The 16,708-nt window shown below is 35.6% G+C and overlaps 2 protein-coding genes across 3 annotated transcripts; both read left to right on the forward strand.

Moving 5' to 3' along the window:
* Positions 1-1,821: 1,821 nt before the first annotated feature.
* Positions 1,822-11,876, forward strand: LOC108999265 (polynucleotide 5'-hydroxyl-kinase NOL9). Of its 2 annotated transcripts, none has more exons than XM_018976130.2 (11): positions 1,822-2,302; positions 2,459-2,519; positions 3,876-4,221; positions 5,480-5,577; positions 5,706-5,739; positions 8,177-8,346; positions 8,508-8,691; positions 9,311-9,491; positions 9,991-10,090; positions 10,665-10,792; positions 11,563-11,876. In XM_018976130.2, exons 3-11 carry the CDS (start codon positions 4,034-4,036, stop codon positions 11,614-11,616), a joined length of 1,137 nt encoding a protein of 378 aa, XP_018831675.1. In that variant the 5' UTR covers positions 1,822-2,302; positions 2,459-2,519; positions 3,876-4,033; the 3' UTR covers positions 11,617-11,876. The 2 variants fall into 2 exon arrangements, with proteins under 2 accessions (XP_018831675.1, XP_018831677.1); XM_018976132.2 differs by having other exon boundaries at positions 2,464-2,519.
* A 1,758-nt stretch (positions 11,877-13,634) lies between these two features.
* LOC108999160 (probable myosin-binding protein 5) lies at positions 13,635-16,101 on the forward strand. Its single transcript, XM_035687392.1, has 3 exons — positions 13,635-14,453; positions 14,821-15,579; positions 15,890-16,101. The coding sequence occupies exons 1-3, from the start codon at positions 13,739-13,741 to the stop codon at positions 16,099-16,101; spliced, it is 1,686 nt and encodes a 561-aa protein (XP_035543285.1). The 5' UTR covers positions 13,635-13,738.
* The last annotated feature ends 607 nt before the right edge of the window (positions 16,102-16,708 follow it).

Here is a 16,708-nt window from a genome sequence, read left to right on the forward strand (position 1 = left end):
AAATACATCTCACATAAAATAAAATGATCTAATAACATGATGATATGCTTTTACTATCAATAAAAATAAAAAAGGGAATTCATATGGTTTTCTTCTTCTCTACCTGTTGCTGCCTATAATTTTGCAGTTTCTAACTTTCTACTACTAAAAGAAAATTCTCTTGTCCTTACCATTTGCCAAAAGGCAAAAAAATGAGAGATTTTAATCATGGGCGAAATTACATGTTATCTTGAAGCAAATTTTCGGTGCATATTGCAGCTCTTCTACAAGCTACAATAACAGTAACATTGTAATAGTTTAGCTGCCTACATACATAGTGATAGTTCCACCACTGCATACACGGTTTGAATTTTCTCTATTTTGTTTTTGTTCTCTATTTTTCAATTTTCTTCTTCTTTCATATATATAATTTTATTGAATCTATTGATGCAGTGTTCTTGAAGTTTTTTTGTTTTTTACACTTTTCTCATTCTTTCATGTATTGATGCAGTTGTATTTTTGTTTAGAATTTTTCTTTTTCTTTTTGAAATAGATTGGTTTCTATTTGGTTTGACTTATATATAATTATGTCTATTAAATAGTTATTTATTTTGTGCTTAAAGATTAACTTTAAATTCATGTTTCATGAGTAATTGAATTCATATATCTAACTTTATTTTATATGTTTCAATTTGATTTTAAATTTAGGTTCATGAATTATGTCTAAATTAAAACCTATCGACTCATTCTTCAAAAGAAAAGAAGTTGATATTCCAGAAAATTCTTCTAAAATTATAAGGATTGAATCTAAGGAAAATTTTGATCTTAACTCTTCAATTTTAGAGTTTGAAGATATTCATTTTACATCGTCAACACTTGATTCTAAAGAAATTGATATATCTTCTCTGCAACGAGATCCATGATTACGTCCTCTTATGTGGGACTATCCAGTCAATCAAAGTGATGCAATAATAAGAATTTACTTGAAAATGAGTCCATATCAAATACGTTTCTCAAGATATATATTTTCTGGTTCTGAAAAGCATAATCGTCTATGGACTCTCAAGATCTATTTGATCTGTAACTTGCAAATTATGACTATCAAATTATCATGTGATTCAAGAAGACAAAAAGCAAAATCACTATTGATTACTGTCAGAAGTATTATTTCTTCAGATCTATCAACGCATAGAGACAAACAACTTTAGACATTATTAGATTACCGTTCAATTCCACTCATCCAGCAATATTATTGGTTCCACTATATGCCGATGCGTGAAGAAAAAACTTTAGAGCGTCCATTATTGATTATTGTGTAAAAAATTACTGTTCTAATATCTATAAAAGGGAGTTTGTAAACAAATGAAGGTATTCAGAAAAATCTCATCTAAATCCTTTTTCTTCTCTCAATCCTCACTTCTAAAATATTCTCTTTGTGAAAAACTTTCTTCATGTCTTTTACTTTCAACCATTATGAGAATTAATTTCTTTATAAGTAATATGTTTTTAATGAAGTCAAATTTATTAGTTATGATTTATATATTATTAATTAATAATTCATGTATATGATCGGTTATAACTTTTATTATTATATTATAAATTAATATTATTTATATATTTATTTATTAAATATATGAGAAATATTACTTTATCGTTCGAAATCTACCGCTCAAGCGTACCGCTTGCCATTTTAATTTTTAAATTTGTTTTATTTAATGATTAAGAAAATAATTTTAAATGTATTAGTGTATTTGTTTTTTATTTTTTAAAAATATTAAAAAATATATATAAAAAAAAAAAATTTGATAATAAACTAGCGGTACACTTGAGTGCTAGCGGCAGAGGAGCACCGCTCTAAATAAATTTACGCAGCATCAACTCAGACCCAACCCCCACGCCTCCCTTTCTCTCCGCCCCTTTCTCTCTCTCTCTGTGATTTGCCGCTAGCCGCCGTCCCTGGCTCCACGCCATTTGCCTTGGTTCGTGCTGCGTCGCTCTCCACGGCTCCGACCGTCTACACCGTGAAGCTCCGCTGCATCGCCGTGTGCCACAAGGCTCTGCCAAACCAAGCCTCTGTTTTCCCTAGCCCGATTTCTCTCTCTCTCCTCTGCACCTTCGCTCACCGTGGAACGTCCAGGTCGCCGCCTCTCGCTCTCGGTTTTCGACACCGCAAGTTACTCCACCTACATTTCCTTCACTCTCTTGCCCTCTCTCTCTCTCACTTTAGCTCTCTGCTAGCGTATCACTGTGTCTCTGTGTTAGATTGACGGTGGCAACCGATAAAGGTCACCAGAGCCAGCGTGCCGCCCCACGCCACAAACAGGTACGTCTCGGTCTCTCTCTCTCTCCCCGCAAGTCTGCCTTGGTTACTCATGTCTGGCTCGGCTTCCCCTTTTCCCACTTCGTCCGATTTTGTTCTCCCACCGTGTATTTCCTCACTATCTCGAATTCGGTTTTGATGTTGTCTTCAATGTCACAGAGCAGACAATAGACAACGCTGCCCCACCATTGAATCCGACCGATCGCCACTGCACGATTTGGTAAGATACTCTCGAGCTTTAGCCCTGTAACCATAGTTAAATTTGTGGCTCTTGTAATTGTGCCTATTGGAAGTTTGGGTTATCCCTGGTTTGTATGTTGGGATTTGTAGTTGAGTAATTTCATGATTGGTTGACGTTTGGAGGGTCCTTTGCATATAATGTCGTGGTCGGAGGAGGGGATGAATGTAAAAATTTGAGTTGGTGTTCTAATATGTTGGGAATATGGTTGTAGATCGTGATGTACGTTGCGTGAATTTTAAGTGAATCCAAGGAGGTTGGGTTAATCTATTGGTGGAGAAGTGTGTGAATGTTGTACTAGGGCTGTTATAAATCCAAGTCACACTATTGGTTTATGGGCTCACTTCGAGTTTTAGCTTCAATATCAATACTCTGTTATGATATGATATTGCTTATGAAAACCTTAAGGCATCGTATTTTGTTATGCTCTAATTTATGGCCCTGCCATGGGATATAATAGTGGCTTTTGGTCCTGCCAAGGGGCATAATAGTGACCCTTAGTCCTGCCATGGAATACAATAGTGGCCTTCAGCCCCGCCATGGGATACAATAATGGCCTTGGTTCTGAGTGCAATCATTTTGGTGACAAAGTGGTTTATGTTCTGTTTGGTTATTCGCATAATGCACAACCCTGCCATGGGGATAACGTGACCTCTATTTTGAGTGCATTGCCTTGGTGACGAAATAGTGATATGTTCTGCTTGGCTAACTGCAGACATGCACAACCCTACCACAAGGGTAAACATGGCTTCTGCTTCTGATGTTTGTTTCAGTTATGCTTGGTTATGCTTGTGCCTATGGTCTTTTGTATATTATTATTGTGATGAAATGCTTCTGAAAATACCACTGCCATATTTTTGAGAACTATCTGTTTCTGCATTCTGTAACTGCCTCATGTTTACACACTAGTATAAGCTCGTTGCTTCTTGAGTTGTTGATAACTCACCCAATTATCTCCATTATTTGAGTGTAGTGGGCGAGATTAGTTGAGTGTAGTGGAATAAGTGCCAAAGGTTACAAGAGTCTATAAGAGGATTTTATTCAAGAAACTAGTCATTTTCTTTTTCAGTATTATTTTGGGATATTGATGTTGTTATTGAGATTTTGTGGTGTTCTTGTTAATTATATTGGTGTAGTTCATTGATGTTCTTGTAGAGGTACACATATATTTGGTTTGAACAAATGAGTTTGATGTGTTATAGAGCCTTTGGAGTTTATACCTTTGTTATTGGAATGTGATTTCAAGTGACAGAAATTACCTCCCCGACCCTCCTGGTACATGATGTTATAGTGAGAATTTTCACAATTGTGCTGGGTACTTGTTTATGTTCAATGCAGCTCTCAAACCAGACATGCTCAGTTCACAAAAACAGTGCTCACTTTTTGTTGGACTCCTGTAGCATAACGGCAGCAGCAGACACGATGAGAGATTAGAAAGTTAGAGTGCTAACCAATTACCAAAGCAGACCACAGGAACAGAAACGTGAATTCAAGCCATGGCTTCCCTTTTAGAACCCAAAACCCAATCGCCTAACATTTACATATCCGAGGAATGGTCCCACGCCGCAGACTCCATCGTGTATGATGCGGTCACTTCGCTGCCTCCCATTGCTCTCATTTGCGGTGCCAAAAACTGTGGCAAAACCACCTTCTCCCGCTACCTCCTTAACATCCTTCTCCAGAGGTCGTTGCTCTCTCTCTCTCTCAATTAGTTTTCTAAATAAGTATTGGTCTTATTTGTATTTTCTGTGTTGGTTGTGAAATCCGTTTCTTTGGATCTGTATGGAATCTGTGTGGGTGAACTTATAACTTATTTGTTGGTAGTAAGACATTTTTCCTATCATACTTGTGTTTTCACTTAAGAATCATCATGGCCAGACTGTTAGTTGCTCAATGGATGTAAAGATGAACTGAGATTGTGATATTCCTGTGTTTATTGATTCAATATCTGGGTCAAATAAATTGATCTTAATTTGTTGATTTCTGTAATTTAAATTCGATTTGTGTTTTGAAATCCCCTGCATCTGCTACATGACAAGTCTGTTATGATACTTAGGATTAAAGGTTCCACCAATTTAGTATGCAATGGTCTAAGGGCTTTTGGGTCAATGGGTAGGCCTTTTGCAATTGGTGTTAGAGCTGGGATCATGTCACGAGTTTGAGTTATGGAAGGGGCGACCGTTATGATCCTAGGGTTAAATATTTAATGAAATTAGTATCCAACAGTCATAGGGCTTTTAAATCAGTGGTTATGCCTTTAACAGTCTGATAGTTTAACTAAGTTCATTACTAGTTTGCCTAATTGGTTTTGGCGAATATTTTTTGTTGTAAGATTTCCTCACATTTGTTTGAATGATCATTGTTAGGTGGATCTATTCGGATAAGTTGAATATACTTCAAATTGATTTTTATACAGAAAAGTTTAATCATTGTCTGGAAAGCTTGCATTGATTTAGAAATCTATTCAGATTGCTATATCTGAAGTACTGAACCGGGTCTATATTATTCATCATTTGTTTAGATTTCTTGTTTTTTTTTGCCATTTTCTCTGTGCAAAGGGAGGGGGGTTTGGGAGATGGTTTTCCTAGTTAATTCTTTTTCATCTACTCTATGCAAGTCAAATGGATCTATGCAAATAAGTTGAATATACTTCAACTTCATTTTAATATAAAAGGTGTAATTGTTGACCGCAGAGCTTGCATTGATTTTGGAATCTACCCTGAATGCTATATCTGAAATACTGAATTGGGGGTCTGAGTCTATATTATTCATCATTGGCTTAGAATTTTTTTTCTTCTGCATAAAGGTTTCGGGGATGGTTTTTCTAGTTAGTTCTGCTTTCTTCCACTTGATCATTCCGATCTTTCAATTCATAGATGTAGATATATTTATCTTCTTACCCGTAGTTTTTTCTTTTAAATTTATTTTATTTCTGTTTGCAGGTATAAAAAAGTAGCTTATTTGGATACAGATGTTGGTCAGCCTGAGTTTACACCTCCTGGTTTTGTATCCCTCACTGTAGTTGACAAACTAACTTCAGGTAATTGTTTACAGTTTTATCTTTCTTAACAATCTTGTGAACTCATTGTATTTCTTAAACATCACAGGTTTCTTTGTTTTTTGTTAGTTGTTTGATTACTCATCTAGATTTCTCTTTTGTTTTGTTAGATTTGACAATCCCATGTTTGAAGACACCCGAGAGGTATGAGCAGTTGATCCTTTTCATGCTAGTTATTAACTTCGTTTTTCAAAAGAATAGAGTTCACCATTTTTTATTCAAGTTCTCCTTTGAGTACGAGTTATTAGATCATGCCACTTACCGTATCTCCTTAGCTTTGAGAATCAACTAAGCATGCAAATCAAGCACCTTTTTCAACCCAAGGTGGAGTTGGTGGAAGTCCTTGGCTGCCCCAACACCAGCTATGTCCCTATCTTGTAGCAGAGTTTAGGAGGTTCTTTTTAAGAGTTTTGGTGGAGAGAACTTGAGAGAGAGGGCTGTGGAAAGGCAATATATGAGAGACATCATAGAATTCGAATTACCTACAGAGAGTAAGAAATAGTCACTTGAAATTGCTATCAAGTGGTAAAAGCCTTGATCATTTTGGTATGCGCTCTCCAAGTCTATGGTTTGAATCTTCTTGGGTGCAAACAATTTTTAGGGGCCATTAAACTGGGGGAACTTCCCCTAAATACCTTGCCGAGAGCTTGTGCACCCCTAGAATTATTCGGAACTTTGTTCTCAGACACCTGGTGCCAATTAAAAAAAAATATTCCTGATTCTGGCAGTGTAGGGTGGCAGAGAGTGGCAGCACAATGGTGGTAGCAGCCTTGAGAATTCTTTAACACTTTGATGATATGAAACTTAGTGGAGTGTAGAGAGGGCTGCACAAGTGTGTATGGGGCAGCCTCTGGTTTGGGGCCTTAGATGAGACACAAAATTCTCATCTGATCTCATTTCATCTCATCCCATCTTATTCCCAAACATAATTCAAATACAAAATTTTTAAACTAATCATTACAACTTTTTCAAACTAATCATTACAACTTTTTCAAAATTTCAAATAAAAAATAAAAAACAATTCCAACTTTTTCAAATCTCCAAATAAAAATAATATTATAAAACTGTATTATTACAATATTTTAACTTTATAATATTTTTTATTCAACTTTTTCTCTCTCATTTCCCAAAACCCAAAAAATACTCAACTCAAACTATCTCACTACCATTCACAAACTATCTTACTACTATTCACAAAATTCTCATCTCATCTCACTTCCCAAACAAGCGCGAAAGTTTCTGGACCTAAGGGGCGAGGTATGGGCATAGGGGCCGCTGGTATAATCCCGGCAGTCTCTTATTACGAAATTTGATTGAGTAAATATTGGGTTTCTAAGTTGGCTGCAGATCCCCAATGCTAGAAATTTCCATGTGAGTTGTATAAGGAAAGATCTCTTATACTTGCTATAATGGGTTGGGGATTTCAAAGCTCGCAGAACAGCTATTTCAAGTGTCAACTTCCTTCCTAAGTAGTCCTAAAATCTTGTCAGCCTCTTCCCTAATTTATTCCTATGCTAATATAAATAAAGTCTTGCCTAATGCATTCAGGAAAATTGGATCCTGCTTCCAAACATATTTGGAAACTCCCTAGGTCTTATTTCCAGCAATAAATCACACAATGCCTTCCTTTTTTAAGGAAGGAAAGTCTGAGAGCTTAGGATTGCTAGCAGTCTTGTAAATTTGTGCAAAATCTGATATTTTGAGTGGGGGAATCATTCCATAAGTATGTGTTAAATATTCTAAATTAAATTGGGCCCAAGCTGGCGCCACAAGCTGTCCAGTGGGTTGGACAGCAAGCTCACTAACCCAATACACTCACTATTATGCATAATTAAAATCCCAAACATCTATAAAATCAAACAATAGCAATATATAAAAATTAAATCATGGAAATTTAATCAAATACGATAAATCTGGCCCATGGGCCATAGTTGAAGGTCAGCCCAAACTTTGAATCCAATGCCTGGGGGTGACAATGATTGGCTCAATTGGTACAGAGCTGGTAATATTTTTGGTTTTCAGAATTTCAGATAGGACCTTGCTACTTTGAATGTGTATTGAACATTTCTTGTGACCCAATACTCGGAATTTATTTGTTAAAAAACATGCTTATAGAGTTTAGTGTACTAATATTAATAAACTGTTTAGTACTTCTATGTGCGTTCTTCCACCTGTATCTTTTTTTTTTCTTTTTGATTGACGAATTACTCATGCACCTAGGGTTTTGAACCTATAATTTCACCCTTCATCTTGTTCTTACATGGAAAGAAAGCGCCATATGAGCTCATGCTTGTAAGCTTTCTTCTACCTCTGATCTTTTTTATTGGTAAATTACACATTCACCTACCTAACCAAAAAAAAAAAAAAAGAATTATACACTCACCTTGAGTTTTGAACCAATAATATCACCCTACATCTTGTTCTTACACGGAAAGGAAACACCATTTGAGCTAACATTCATAAGCTTTTGTTCCACCTCTCTCTTTAAGTCTTGCCTTTGTTGTAAGTAGGCAGTCTTCTTGTCTGTGCTAATTCTATTGAGTAAATATATGAATTACTCAGTATTTTTATTTCCTCTCAGATGCTTCTTCTTTGGTGATGTCTCTTCTAAAAGGGATCCAACAGCATACTTGAAAGCTATATTTACCCTGTATGATTACTATCGACAGGATCACTGCTTGTTTAACAAGAATGAAAACCCTGCTAAGACTGAATTGCCTCTTGTTATAAATACTCCTGGCTGGGTGAAAGGTAGCTTATTCGAATGGTTCATTACTTCTATCTCAATATGTAATATGAAAAGATGCTCAGAAATCTTGTATTACTTCTTTCCCGTGTACTGTTTCTTTTCTTGAATCTTAGTTGGCTCATTATAGTGACCGCCTATTTTCTCCTCATTCTGCTTGTGGTAGGTGTTGGTTATGACATACTGGTGGATATGTTGAAATGCATTACTCCCACCCATGCGGTTAAAATAAACATATCTGCTGCGAGTAAGAATCTACCAGCTGGGAGGTTCTGGTTAGATGAGGACTATGATGGGATGGTTAGTCTAATTGAGATCAATTCAGCTCGTCAGGATTCTTATAACCGATCGTAAGTTCTTAGCTGCCTCCTAGTTTATATTGAACCTATTAGATTGTAAGTGAAGTTTACTCCGTACAAAATTACAAAATCATGAATCTTTTTTGTTAGCAAATGTTTATTGTTTGGCACATGTCAGCTTTTGTTCTTCATATATGAGAACCATTAGAACTATAACCTTCTTGCCCTTATCCTGATTTTAATTCGATGTTTACTGAAGCCTGTCGGTGATGAAAGTGAGTTATATAATCACATTAGTTGAGTTGCGAGTCAGAGATTACTTTAATGCGTTTTAAAAATAATTTGGAGTTTGTTTATTTGTTTTTCTTTTCTTTCTTTCTTTCTTTCTTCTTCTTCATTTTTTTTTTCTCTGCGTGAAGGTTGTATATATAGTGTGGTTTTGTGTTGGATTTTATATATAAGGAATTCTTGTTAGTTAACCCTAACTTGCATTGATTCGTATCCCAAACAATGTAATCCAGTTTTGCTATTGATATACAAGTGGTTATATTTGTTGCTAGAAGATATGGGTTTTTGTTGGTGTTGCAGCCTTTCTTCTTTACATCTTACTTTTTTTCTTTTTTCTTTTTTATAAGTATTCTTTACATCTTACCTCCATGTCATTTTCCAGGGTGTTAGTGCAAAAGGATGCGCAGCTATTGCGTGATTTACGTATAATGGCATATTTCAGGCAATGCTTTCCAAGTGACCTGGATATCACCACAATCAAAGAACTTGCGCATGCACTGGCCTGTCACCCTCCTTATGAAGTTCCAGTGTCAAGCATCAAGATCAGACATCTCCATTGCCGGGTTAGTTGAATATGTGTTTTTTTTTTATGAATAAGAAAATTTTATTAAGACAAGTAGCAGGGCAAAGCCAAGTACACAAGAAGTATACAAAAACCGAACCTAATTACAAGTCAGGAACAAGAAAAAAAAAACAAGAAAATTATGAACACTAGTTCCACTAAACACAATAGCCAAAGCCCACTGAAATAAGGTATTAAAGAAAAAACGTTTAAGTTCAAGGTTAGTTGAATGTGTTAATTTAATTGCTGCAGTTCCTTTGGAAATTTATGTTTCGGCAAATCTTGCATAACCACCATTTCGATTGTTTTAGTCCCTTCCCATTCAGTGCAGGATTGTCTTGAATATATTAAGGCAGATTCCTGAGAAGATTAGTTGACTTCATTTATCTTTATATTAAACACTTCTTTTAACTTTCTTTTGATCCATGTTCAGGGAATGTATTTGTTTATTTGTTATGTTATTTCAAGTTCTTTGAACTTTTTCCAATTTCTGATGCTAGGTCCCAAGCTCTGAGATATTTTACAGTTTGAATGCTGCCATTGTTGGCTTGGCAATTAGCTCTGAAGACTCTGAAAATTTACCTTTGTGTGTTGGTCTTGGTAGGTTACTTGTATTTTATTGTGTTGCCTAGCTCAATTGGTTATCATTTATGATCTCTCATCTTTATAGCTCTGGTCAGTTTTGGGGATTACTCATGATTCTAGATATAGTAATATGCTAGACTGACTGTGGAGCTAGAGCGTTAATTTTGAGTTGAAAAATAATTTGGAATCAATTTTCATGTTAGATGGCTGCCTTTTTGTCGTCAAATTGTTGTACTGAAGTGCATTTAATATTTTTTTCCTTTGCATGATGGTATGCAAGTTCTTGTTAGGAATCAATCACACAATATCATAAAGAGATATTTTTAATTTCCACAAGAACACTTTTTTTATAACTATATCCCATTGCAGAAGTTTCCTGCAAAGCATTACATACAGCTTCATTCTGATAGTATTTGTAGTTAGAATGAAATGTTTCACTGTTTGTTCAAGATAGCCATTTTTTTACTCCCATTGCGTTTAATTTTCTCTTGGAGATGCTTCCATGAACCATTTCACATCCATTATGATATTTCCTTTTAGTATGACATTCACCATGATAACCACATGAACCTAATTCCTTTTTGAACAGGGATAGTGAGAGGCATTGACACTTTTAAAGGTTTGCTATACGTTATCACTCCTGTTCCTCATAGCAGCCTGGAGAAGGTCGATATTTTTCTTCAGGGATTTATCCAAATTCCTACTTGCTTGTTGCAGGTAATAGATCATCCTCCTCTGTGATATATTCCTGGAAAAAGAAAACATGTCTTTTCTGATAATCCTTGTATTCTCATCTGCGTGTACCATCTATTGGTTGATTTCTGTCGGGATGCATTTGTGAGCGAAGTCTGGATAGTTTTTAGATCCTTTGGTTCAATTTCCACGCCAATACTGTTGCTAAATTCCACTTCAATATTGGCTTGTAGGAACAAGAGATGCTTGTAATTTTTTAGTGAACTGGTTTGATGAATTTGCTGTTGCATAAATGTGTTGATAAATCAGTCATGAGGAATGCATATGAGGATGAGAAAATTAGGTGACTGTCACGTAGTGGTTCATGTGAACGTAATTTAGGAGGCGTATTTTGCTGAATTACTCAGCGGCATTACTCTAGGATGTGTGCACGCACACTTAACTTTACCTTAAATCGTAAGTTGTTTGGTTGGCTGCATGATACTTCTTGCCATTTCAATTTTCTTTTTCTTATTTGCTTGACCTGCACTCAGATCTTCAAAAACCAAAACAAACAATGTGTCGTACTACTTTCTAGGCCATAGATGGGTATCAGTGCCTCCTGCTCCTCATAAGATTGGATGAAATAGTGATGACTAATGTGTTGTAATATACAAATTTAAGACCGTTTATTCATTTTATTTTTGCCATGACAAAGCAGAGATCCTTAAATGTTTGGTTGCTGCTGTAGATCCTTTTTTTTTTTCCCGATAGGTAAGCTGTAGGTCTTATTTAAACAATTGGATTCTTTTCAGGTCCAGGGATGCATATCACCATACATGTCTGCAAATGTTTTCTCTTCAAGCTAGCTCTTACATGAGGGATGATACCAAAGTAAATTCTTCTAGGATCTTCTATAGAAATATTCAGCAAAGTTGTTTCCCAACCTTGTAAGAGAAGGTCTATTTTTAATGACAGGAGAAGCCAGTTTTATGGTCATTTAATAGAGACATCCAAGGCTCTGTTACTCATTTGAACTAACTCCTAATGTGGAGGTCATTCATATCTCTAGACTCTTGTGATCAAATATATTTTAACAGAATTGCATTACATTGAGAATATGTTTGCACTTTGCACATCGCATGAATTAGTTTATTGGCAACAGGTTGGCACGAAATGATTCATCATATGCTCAAACATGAACTGATCGTTCGTTAGGGACGTTTTAACGATCATAAAATTGCTACAAATGGAATGAAAAGCTTAATGCAAATGACTAGTCAATGATATAATTGGAATCCTATTAGAATTATTATAAAGAATCTCATTTCTAAGTAATGCGAGATTTTATATACCACTTATTCTTATCATTATCATAAAAAGTGAACCCATGCAAATGGTTGAGATCTCACAAACAACAATGCCTTCAGGAGCAAACCCCCATTCTGACTTGACGTCCAAATGTAAATAAACTAAACGATCAATAATCATTGAGCATTCGAACGCTGTGTGATAGTAATTGCGGGACATTCAAATGTGTCTATGGATGGAAATCTGAACAAAAATGGAAATTTCTGATGGTTTGGTTACTGTCCCCAAAAAAAAAAAAAAAAAAAAAAGTCTCTTCTGGTGTAGTGCTGGGTAGAAATTGAGATGCAAAAACGAGCAGAGAAGCAAGCTGTCTTCTGGGCTGAGAAATGTCATAGAAAATGCCACCTTCCACAACAAGGTTTAATTTTCTGCCATTGATATTGCAGCTTTCCTGTTTATGTAGTAGTATCAGAATAATCAAATTGGGTTATAAAGAAAATTGTTGTTGGCCTTATTTTGAACAAGAAGATATTGGTACTTGAGAAATGATTTGTAAAAACCTCAAATAAGTAAGTCTCATACAAGCTCTTGTAAAAAAGTAGATTCCACCTAAAAAAAGAAAAAAATATTAAAAAAATTATTTTTTATTAGTAGGATCTATTTTTTTACAAAGACATTGTATGTGACTTGTCTATTTGAGTTACTTTATGCACTCCAAATTATGGAGACATGATTCTTGATATCTTTTTACAGGATGACATATCATTAAAAATTAATATTTAATGACATGTCATTCTGTGATAGGATATAAATACTATATTATCCATATTTTTAGACTACTTAATAATAATTATTATTGTTTATATAGAATTTGATTAGTATTATTTCTCTCTCTCCCAAAAATAGCATGAACCATGGGATTGTAGAATTAATCTATTCATTCTTATAAAATTTAAGTTATGCTACACAGAAGTCTCATACCCTTGCATACCACTTAAAAATATGTGATTTTATTTTTTTATTCTCATATTTCATATTTCAATTTAATATAAAATATGAGGGTAAAAAAATGGTGTGCAAGGTGTGGAGCTTATGTTTAGATTTTTTTATAAAATTTTACCTAAACGAACAAAGGAGATCATTTGTACAATAATCATGGCTTGAAAAAAGTGGTATGGCAACAGTTCTTTAATTTTCTAGATATTCTTTCAACGGATTCTTTTAAGATATATATAAAGTCTGGTCAGTTTATAAATTTCTTTCTATGTCAACACACAACAGCACTCAAACGCCCACTTTCGGGAAAGATGTCCGACCGTTATCGGCTGTTGGTTGGATAGTGCATGATAGACCGTTATTTCAGCTACACAGACTACCCAATTTCCTAAAAAAACTATCTATATTTGGCCTAATAAAGCAAACCACCCAAAATTCCCTCGTTTTACTTTTTACCGCTCTCTTCTCTACCCTCAGAAAAGAAAGATCATGATCTGGGTGAGCTAGTTCATCGCACCATGGTCATGATCTCCCATTGCACCAGCCTCTGAGCATCATGCTCTGATTTAGTTCGTTTTTTTTTTTTTTTTGGTTTTTTCCATATTTTCTGATTTTGTTCCCACTTGAATTAGTCATAACTAGCATTAGTATTGTCTTTTTCACTTTTGTTTCTGGATCGAAAAAATGGCAAAGCGATCATTTACATGTTTTGTTGAACAAGAATTGGGAAAGTTCCCCCACTTCTTGATCTTCGCCGTGCTGGAATGGGTGCTGATACTTCTGCTATTCATTGATGGGTTTATTGCATTTGTTGCCAATGAATTCGCCAAATTCTTCGAACTTAAAGGCCCTTGCTTGCTTTGCACCAGAATCGATCATGTACTGTTCAACAAAGACCCCGATTTCTACTACAATGATTCAATATGTGAAGCTCACAAGAAGGGTGTTTCATCTTTGGCATATTGCCACAACCATAAGAAATTGTCTGACATAAGAAAGATGTGTGAAGGGTGCCTTCTTTCATTTGCAACCGAGAAAGAATCTGATTGCATTACGTACAAGTCTCTTGTAGGGATTTTGCACAAGGATCTTGAGTGTTTTGTTAAAGATGATCTAAGTTTGGCTACATGCAAGAAGGATGATATTGTCCAGGTTGAGAAGATCATCAGTAGCATTCATTGTTGTTCGTGTTGTGGAGAGCCTTTGAAGTTGAATTCATCATATTCAAAGGGAAAAGGCGCCGGTGCGTATTCAATAACTCCTGCTCCTTCACCACGAACACCATTAGCGGCATTGGCAAAAGAGGAGACTCGCAATATGGATCTTAAATTTGTTCCTGACCCTGACTCACTTCTGGAGGACGAAGACGGCTCAACTGCATTCAATCCCTATACTCAATGTGAGTTTAGGATCCAAATCTCTCTCTCTCTCTCTCTCCCCATAATTCTTGTATTTATAATGGAGAGCTCTCTTAAATCCTAAAGAAATTTAGTTCACAAACTCGAGTTAGTTGTTTTAGCCCATGTATACTAGTTATAGTTCAGTCATTTATGAACTTTGTATTGATATTGAAAATATTCGCCACTGTATTTGTATTTACTTCAAACAGTTCTTGACTGATAATACACGTGTTTTTTTACCGTCTCTATTGATTTTTAATTGCTGAAATCCTTGTATTTCTGATCTGTCATCCATACTTTTCATGCTTTGCTCTTGATTTTTTAGACCATGTAATTAATTTTCTTCTTTGGATTGTATAATTCTAGCTAGAGAAGAAGTAAAAGCTGCAACAGTTGCGTTATTGACAGAAGCTGAGGATTTGTTTGATGAAGCCTCAAAGAGCCCTAACTTTGGTAGAGGGAACAGGTTCTTTGGAATCCCACTGTCAGATTCAGCCACTAACAGTCCTAGGTTGGGTACTAGGATTACGAGGAAATCGCCACTTGGAAAAACAACGTTTGCTGCAGAGTCTATTGAAGAAAATCAACCAAATGAAGCCGATAGTGCCAATTCCGTCGTGCATAAATTGAAGAGACAGGTTCGATTGGATCGAACGTCACTTATTGCTTTGTACATGGAATTAGATGAAGAAAGAAGTGCTACAGCTGTTGCAGCTAACAATGCAATGGCCATGATCACCCGGTTACAAGCAGAAAAGGCAGCTGTTCAGATGGATGCCTTACAGTATCAGAGAATGATGGAGGAGCAGGCAGAGTATGACCAAGAAGCCCTAGAAGAAGCGATTGATTTGCTTGCCAAGAGAGAGGAAGAAATTAAGGTTTTAGAGGATGAACTTGAGGCATATAGAGAAAAGTATGGAAGCACAAGGGAAGATGAGAATTACAGAGACAATAGTTCACAATCTTACTCATCTTACAATGCAAAATCTGAAAGTGGCAGTTCTAATGTTAATGTCAATGAAGGGGAGATAAATGGAGAAGATGCACACAATAATTCTCAACCCTTTTCAACACAAGAAGCAAATGGAGGGGTTATCCCAAGCGAATCATTGAAACATGTTAAAGGTGAGGAAACACATACTCTTGGATGGTTTAAACAAAAAAACAAGAGAAGTCACTTTCTATCAGAAAACGGGGTTCATTCCTCATTGCCTAGTGTAGCCCTGAAAATGTTTGACAAAAAAATGATGAGATGGGTAAATATTCATGCAGAAAGATGTGGGCATACAAAATAGCATGTTTTAAACATATAGATGATTAGATAGGTAAAAGAGATATTGAAAATCTAAGTACTTTTTGATCGAGCTTGTCTTTACGATTCTTTGCATATCTGATATCACCATCAAAGTATCAACTAATCTCTTTGATCATGTAGCGGGAAAGCAAAGGAAAACTCTCCTAACAAGAGAGTTGTCTCATCTTAGTAAGAGGGTGAAGGCCCTTGAAGCAGACAATGGATTCCTAGATCATGCTGCTCAGACGCTTGAGAAACATAGTGAAGGAACTAAACTTTTGATAGAGATATCTCGAAATCTGAGGAAGCTTCGGCAACTTGTGACAATGCCTCTCGAAGAGAATGATGCATGATTCTCATCCTAAACATTTTTTTTTTTATGGTAAATGTAATTAATTGGTTCTACTTAATTGTGCTCGATCAATTGTCACGATATGTTTAGTTAGCTATGGTCAAGATTCTCTAAACATCTTAGAATTTCTGCAAAGTATATATAATAGTGAATGTAGTTGAAGGGAAGTTTAGAAACTGTGCTACTATTTGTTCTGTTTGCTCAAATGCATACTGACGGAAGCAAAACATGCTTACATCTAGGCCTGTTCATCCGGGCTGGTTGTTTTATCTGGCCCGGAACAATACCAGACCAGTACCCGCATAGAAAAATTTAGGTACACCCGATCTGGGTACTAGGTTTTAAAACCCGGAACTTGGGTTTATTTTTTATTTTATTTTTTTGGTTTGAATGTTTTGATTTTTTTTTGTTCATTTTTAGCAACTAAATAGACATAAACTCAAAAGGAAAATGCACATTATGTCTAATGAATCATCAATTTTATGGTTTTTTTGTACTCTTCTCCACGTGGCTTTTTATTGGTGGTCAAGCTAGGAACATGTAGGCTTTGATTTAAAAAATTAAATAAATAGAGTTTGAATGCTGCATCAACATTTTTTTTATGAAAA

The sequence above is a fragment of the Juglans regia genome, chromosome 2, assembly GCF_001411555.2.
Source record: "Juglans regia cultivar Chandler chromosome 2, Walnut 2.0, whole genome shotgun sequence".
NCBI lineage: Eukaryota > Viridiplantae > Streptophyta > Magnoliopsida > Fagales > Juglandaceae > Juglans > Juglans regia.